General features: G+C 48.4%; 1 protein-coding gene across 1 annotated transcript; it reads left to right on the top strand.

The window, feature by feature from the left end:
* Positions 1–287: 287 nt before the first annotated feature.
* ATP5MC1 (ATP synthase membrane subunit c locus 1) lies at positions 288–2,317 on the top strand (the record flags this gene model as incomplete). Its single annotated transcript, XM_080712323.1, has 4 exons — positions 288–327; positions 1,335–1,412; positions 1,756–1,934; positions 2,203–2,317. The coding sequence occupies exons 1-4, from the start codon at positions 289–291 to the stop codon at positions 2,315–2,317; spliced, it is 411 nt and encodes a 136-aa protein (XP_080568449.1). The 5' UTR covers position 288.
* Between the last annotated feature and the right edge of the window lie 4,841 nt (positions 2,318–7,158).

Raw genomic sequence — 7,158 nt, 5'->3', positions numbered from 1 at the left:
CCCTTTCGCAATATTTCCCTCCTGGGGCCTGGGCCTCCTCTTATTTCCGATCTCAGTGACTTTTCCTCCTGCAGACTCAATGCACAAAAGGGGATTGCCCCAGGAGTCCGCGCTGTCCCTCTGACCTCTACTGCCCTCCTCGGCTAGGGCACGGTGCAAGGACGGGAGGGTCTGGGGAGGACGGCGGGGGTGACGGGGACAACAGAAGGTCGCCACTATATGCAAACATTCAGGTTCTCAAAAGGATTTATTACTTTTTTTTTTTTTTATCTCTGCAGACTGAAAAAAATGCAGACCACTGGGGCACTTCTCATTTCTCCGGCTCTGGTAAGCTGAGTCTCTCGGGTGGCTCGTAGTGCCATGTGTGGTGTGGGAGCCATCGGTAATGAATGGACTGAGAGGAATTGGCGTCCTGATGATGTTGGCTCTTTGGGGAGGCTGTAGGATGTGATTAAGGTAACCTTGCTTATTTGGGCCTGTAAACCAAGCTGTCTTGGCTTTGGAGCGCCACTAGAGAGTTTAGATCTGACCTTTACCCCCAGTCTGGCTTGGCCATAGCTAAGCACCCCACTAAAGCAGTGCTTTCTCCACCTTGGCTGCACATCAGAATCATCTCTGCGGAGCTTTTAACAATTTAATGCCCAGGCTGCACCTTAGACCATTACGTGAGACTCTGGGAAGAGGGCGGAATCCCAGGTGTGTTTTAGAACTCCCCCCGGATGATTCCAACATTCACCCAAGTCTGAGAAACCCTTTCCTAAGGAATATTTTAAGAAAGCCATGTTACAGAGGGTTGTCCTTAAATGGCTGTTCAGGAGCCAGAGCAGGCTTACTGGTCCAATCCATGAAGGTTGTGTAGCATTGAGAGCATTTTGGCAAATGTCCCTCCCTGATTCTTTGGTGATCTGTGTACAGACCCTTCTTGTACCTGGTTTGATATTTGTGTGGGTTCTTGATCCATTCTGGAAAACTTCTGAAGGCTTTGTTCGTAGGAGTGAACTTTGGTATATGTCTAGTTTTGGGTTTTGGTGCTGAGAATTGAACCCAGAGCCCTGTGCATGCCAGGCATGTGCTCTACCACTGAGCCAGCCAAGCCTTAGCCTGGTCCATGATTTCAAGCAGTGATGGTTGCCCCTGCTGACTACAGCAGACTCTCCAAACAGTTGTCTCTGATGCAAGCATATGTAGAAAACAGGACTAAATTAATTGACCTTGAAATACATTGTTTACAGTTGATCTCTAAATTATGATTTTGTAGTCATTTTTGACAGAAACTCCTCAATTTTTTTTTTTCATGCTTACTTTGGAAAGATATATCTTTCTGGTTTTTATAGATCCGCTGTTGTACCAGGGGTCTACTCAGGCCCGTGTCTGCCTCCTTTCTGAGTAGACCAGAGGACCCATCTAAACAGGTAAGGAAGCCCTCTTAGAGGTCTCCCCAGACAGGGATCCTTCAGGTTGAGTTGTCTTTAGGAGAAATAGAAGGCTTTTGATGCCCTTACAGTTAGTTCTAAGTCGCCAAAGCTGAGCGCTGTGGGTAAGAAACTTGGCAAAACAAGGTTTGCTTAACTGAGACAGACTCCAGGACTAATATCCACCATGCTCCCTTATTCAGGGTGTTCCATACCTGTCAGGCTGTTTGCCAGCAGTTTCAGTGTACAGGTGGGTGGGTGAGAGGGTGGTATCAGCTGTCTAACTATCTCCCTGCTGCCTACCTATCTCCCTGCTCTCCGTCCTTACTTCCCCTCCTTCTAGCCTTCCTGCAGCAGCTCCCCACTCCAGGTGGCCAGGCGGGAGTTCCAGACCAGTGTTGTCTCCCGGGACATTGACACAGCAGCCAAGTTTATCGGTGCTGGGGCCGCCACAGTCGGTGTGGCTGGATCAGGGGCTGGCATTGGGACGGTGTTTGGCAGCTTGATCATTGGCTATGCCAGGTAAGTAAGGGGTGGCCCAGGGCATTGCCCACTGTAAGTTCCCAAGGCCCCAGCAGGAGGCTTTCCCTTTAGGAACCTTCTCTATTGACCTCCAAGTCAGAATTTAATGTGTGTCCAACCTGGCTTGAGTTGGTGCTTGCCCATCCAGATCCCCAGGGCACACACAGACTAAGGCCTCTCCTGGCCCTAGCACGCCCCCTTGACCTTCCCTCCCAAGCCCTCCACCCCTTCCTCTCCCTCCACTGGCATTGACCTCCGTTCCTGGCAGGAACCCGTCCCTCAAGCAGCAGCTCTTCTCCTACGCCATCCTGGGCTTTGCCCTGTCTGAGGCCATGGGGCTCTTCTGTTTGATGGTCGCCTTCCTCATCCTCTTCGCCATGTGAGGCTCTGTGGGGTCACCCACCCGTCCCTGCTGCTTCGACTCCATGCTGTCCCTGGTGACGGAGTGTGCTAAGCTTTACCATTAAATACAACATTTCTCTAAACCCATTTGGCTGTGCCTCTGTCCTTTGACCTGGCAGGGAAGGTGGGGTCTTTGGTGGAAAGGTGGGAAGCCGGACTTGGGTCCGCTGTTGGCGACTGGGAAGTCCCCAGAGCTGTGAAGCAGCGCTGCCGAAACGGCGGGACCGCAGAGGGTGCTCATCATCTTGCAGGAGGAGCGTGCAGTTGCCTGAGTCATGGTGGTTGGTGCTTTTTCACCTTTAAATTTAGTACGTAGTAGCCGGGCCTGGTGGCGCACGCTTGTAATCCCAGCATTTGGGAGGCTGAGACCAGAGGATCGCGGTTTGCGGACAGCCTCAGCTACTTAGTGATGCCCTCTACGACTCAGTGAGACCCTGTTTCAAAATAAAGAATAAAAAAAATGGGGCAGGAGGTGTAGCTAAGAGGTCAAATGCCCCTGGGTTCCATCCCCAGACCCACAAAAATAAATAAATAAATTTAGTATGTAGTAGCCAGGCGTGGTGGCGCACGCTTGTAATCCCAGCATTTGGGAGGCTGAGACCTGAGGATCATGGTTCGCGGACAGCCTCAGCTACTTAGTGAGGCGCTCCGCAACTCAGTGAGACCCGGTTTCAAAATAAAGAATAAAAAATTGGGCAGGGTGTATAGCTCAGAGGTCAAATGCCTCTGGGTTCCATTCCCCAGACCCACACACCAAAAAAAAAATTTTAGTATGTAGTATATAGCATTATTGAGGGCTATATTATTGAGGGCTATATTATTAATTTTCACCAAGCCCTGTACCAAGTGTTTTAGGACAGTCCTATGAATTATAGAGCAACCATTAAGCCAGGGGTGGTGGTGCACACCTATAATCCCAGTACTTGGGAAGCTGAGACAGTATTGCAGGTTCACTGCCACCGCCAGCACCTTGGTGAGGCCCTCCACAACCTAGTGAGACCCTGTTTCTAAATAAAAAATAAAATAGGGCTGTGTTGTAGCTTAGAGGTGGAATGCCCCTGGTTTCCATTCCCAGTACCACAAAAATAAATAAGGAAACCATTAAGCCAGTTTCATAAATGAGAGATCCATGATCACAGAAGCAAAATGACTTGTCCAAAGTCACGGAGCTGGTAAGAGGCAGAGTTGTTGGGGATTCTTCCCTGGGCCAGCCCAGCTCTCACTGCCCTATTGTCCAGCATGTTTTGATTTTGATTTTGATCACACAACAATGATGGTGGTACATAGAGAAATTTAGCTCCAAAGAAATTGTACCCATATTAGCCAGGCATGGTGGCGCACGCTTGTAAGCCCAGCATTTAGGAGGCTGAGACAGAAGGATCTGGGTTCACAGCCAGCCTTAGCTACTTAGTGAGACCCTGTTTCCAAATAAAATATAAAAAGAGGTCTGGGAGTATAGTCCGGTGGTAGAAAAGCCCCTGGGTTCCACCCCTAGTTACACATACACACAAAATAAGCCACGTGTGGTGGCACACACTTGTAATCCCAGCATTTGGGAGGCTGAGACAGGAGGGTCGCGGTTTGCGGACAGCCTCAGCTACTTAGGCCCTTTGCAACTCAGTGAGACCCTGTTTCAAAAATAAAAGAACAAGCCAGGCGTGGTGGCGCACGCTTGTAATCCCCGCACTTGGGAGGCTGAGACAGGAGGATCGCACGGGTTCGAAGCCAGCTTCAGCTACTTAATGAGGCTCTCAGCAACTTAGTGAGACCCTGTTTCCAAATAAAATATAAAATAGGTCTGGGAGTATAGCCTGGAGGTAGAAAGCCTCTGGGTTCCACCCCCAGTACCACCAAAAAGAAAAGAAAAGAACAAAAAATAGGGCTGGGGTGTAGCTTGGAGATTCCATCCCCAGTGCCCCAAATAAAATAAGATGAAAAAGGGTCTCACTAAGTAGCTGAGGCTGGCTGTAAGCCCAGATCTTCCTGTCTCAGCCTCCCAAATGCTGGAATTACAAATGTGCGCCCCCACGCCCACCTCAGACTCCAAGGCTCTTGCTATAGGTTAATCATTAGAACGAAGGGCAAAGAGAAGAACTGCATTGTAACAGCTGCTTCCCCTTCCTGCCTGAGTGCCTGCACATCCCCAGGCTCGGACTACTTTTTACTTTTTTTTTTTGTATTGGGGATGAAATCCAGGGGCATTCTATCTCTGAGCTACACCCCCAACCTTATTTTTTATTCTTTTTTTTTTTTTTTTTGCAGGTCTGGGGATGGAACTCAGGGGCATTCTACCTCCGAGCTACACCCCCTGCCCTATTTTTTATTCTTTATTTTGAAACCAGGTCTCACTGAGTTGCAGAGGGTCTCACTAAGTAGCTGGGGCTGTCCGCGAACCGCGATCCTCCGGTCTCAGCCTCCCGAATGCTGGGATTACAAGTGTGCGCCACCATGCCCGGCTCTTATTTTTTATTCTTTATTTTGGAACAGGGTCTCACTTTTTACATTTGTGTGTGTGTGTGTGTGTGTGTGTGTGTGTGTGTGTTACTGGGGGTGGAACCCAGGGGCTTTTCTACCTCTGGGCTATACTCCCAGACCTATCTCCTAGCTGAGGCTGGCTTTGAACCTGCGCGATCCTCCTGTCTCAGCCTCCCAAGCACTGGGATTACAAGCGTGCCCCACCACACCCAGCCTTACTTTTTAGATTTTTGAAATTAATACAAAGCGATTTTCCAGTATTGGCACAGGTTTCATCCCCAGTACCGGGGGTGGGGTGGGGGGGGAGGACTGGGAATGTAGCTTGTAGCTTGGAGGTGGAAAGCTCCTGGTTCAATCCTAGTAGTACAATAAATAAGTAAATAAACTAATTAATTAATTTAAAAAATAGGGCTGGGAGTGGAGCTCAGAGGTAGAATGCCCGTTTCCATCCTCAGTACCACTAAATAAATAAAAGCTTCTACAGCTATGTGCTATGGACGTTCCAAAGGAGAAAGCAAGGGAATTAGCTTTAGTTGTAATAACATGACCTGGTGTGTGTGTGTGTGACAGAAAATCGAACCCTAGCTGGGCATGATGGTGCATGCTTGTAATCCCAGCATTTGGGAGGTTGAGGCAGGAGGATAACAATTCGGGGCCACTCTCAGCTACTTAGGCCCTCTGCATACTCAGTGAGACCCTGTTTCAAAAAATAAAGAATAAAAAATAGAGCTGCGTGTGTAGCTTGGAGGTAGAATGCCCCTGGCTTCCATTCCCAGTACTGCAAAAAAAAGAAAAGAAAATTGAACCCAGGGGGCATTCTGCCTGATATACACCCCCATCCCTATTTTAGTTTTATTTTGAAACAGGGTCTCAGTTGCAGAAGGCTTCACTAAATCGTTGAGGCTGGCTTTGAATCCTCATGTCTTGGCTTCCCAAATACTAGAATCGCAAGGGTGGTGCACCACCATGCTGTGAACACTTGTGTCAGGCACTTTTCTTGATTAACTTTCTATATGACAAAGCATTTTATAGAACCAAGAAAATTCGGAGAGGGGAGGAATCGGGCCTGAGACCACACTGCTGGCTAGTAATGAGGGGATTCAAACTCCACATCCTGTGTTCTCATCACTGTTGACTCATCTGAGGTTTGTACAAGTTTAGGGACTTGGCCAAGGTCAAACAGAAGGCCAACAATTCCAACCCAAGTCCATCTGACATTTAATCAACAATTGTGGTCTTTCTACCGTAAGATTTCTCAGCCTTGGCATATGTGGGGCCAGATGATTGGGGGTATGGTCTCCTGTGCAGTGTGTAATGTTTAGCAGCAGCCTAGCTAGATGCCAGTAGCAACTAACACCCCCCTCCTGATTGACAGTTGCTTGTGACAACCAATTGACAAATGTCAGATACGGACAATCACCCCTTAGGTGGGTGTGGGAAACTGTTCTAGGTCTAAAGAATGGTGGTGCGTGCTTATAATCCCAGCATTTGGGAGGCTGAGACAGGAAGATCTTGGTTTGAAGATAGCCTCAGCTACTTAGTGAGGCCCTTTGCAATTCAGTGAGACCCTGGATGAAAATAAAGAGTAAAAATTAGGGCTGGAAGCCGGTCGTGGTGGCGCACGCTTGTAATCCCTGTGCTTGGGAGGCTGAGACAGGAGGATCGCACAGGTTCGAAGCCAGCCTCAGCTGCTTAGTGAGGCTCTCAGCAACTTAGTGAGACCCTGTTTCCAAATAAAATATTAAAAAAAAAAAGGTCTGGGAGTATAGCACAGAGGTAGAAAGCCTCTGGGTTCCACCCCCAGTACCACCAAAAAAAAAAAAAAAAAATACTACAGAAAGAAAAAATGTTGGCTTAAGGATTTACAGCATCTTGCTTGCTCTGGCAGAAGACTGCCTTTCTGGAGGGAACTGAAGACAACGACCTCAAAGGCCCTTCACTAAGCTATTTCCTCCTGAAATGACTGCCTCAAGGTAGCCTACAAAATGGAGAGAGAGTCTGAAACAGAGCTATGAATCTCGGGGCCAGAGAAGAGTGGAACTGAGGTTGGACTGCCAGCCAGTGTGTCACCGAGGGAGCAATGGGTTAACTGGTAATGCTGTCACACACAACCCCTTGGGATGTCACCCTGGCATCCCTGCTGGGTCACTCTGGAGGTAATCAAGGAACAGCCCCCAGGGAAGGTGCTTGCCTTTTACCTCTTGTGAAATGCCAGGAATCTTTTTTTTTTTTTTTTTTTTTTTTAACCATGAGGCTGTGAAAAATGTCCCTTCATCCATATAGCCTTGGAATTGCTGGACTTAGAAACCCAGATCAGCAGGGCTGGAAGTGTGGCTGATGGGATCAT

The sequence above is a fragment of the Muscardinus avellanarius genome, assembly GCF_963383645.1.
Source record: "Muscardinus avellanarius genome assembly, chromosome: 16".
Taxonomy (NCBI): Eukaryota; Metazoa; Chordata; class Mammalia; order Rodentia; family Gliridae; genus Muscardinus; species Muscardinus avellanarius.
Note: the sequence above shows the minus strand (reverse complement) of the source record. Positions and strands in the feature narration are given on the sequence as shown.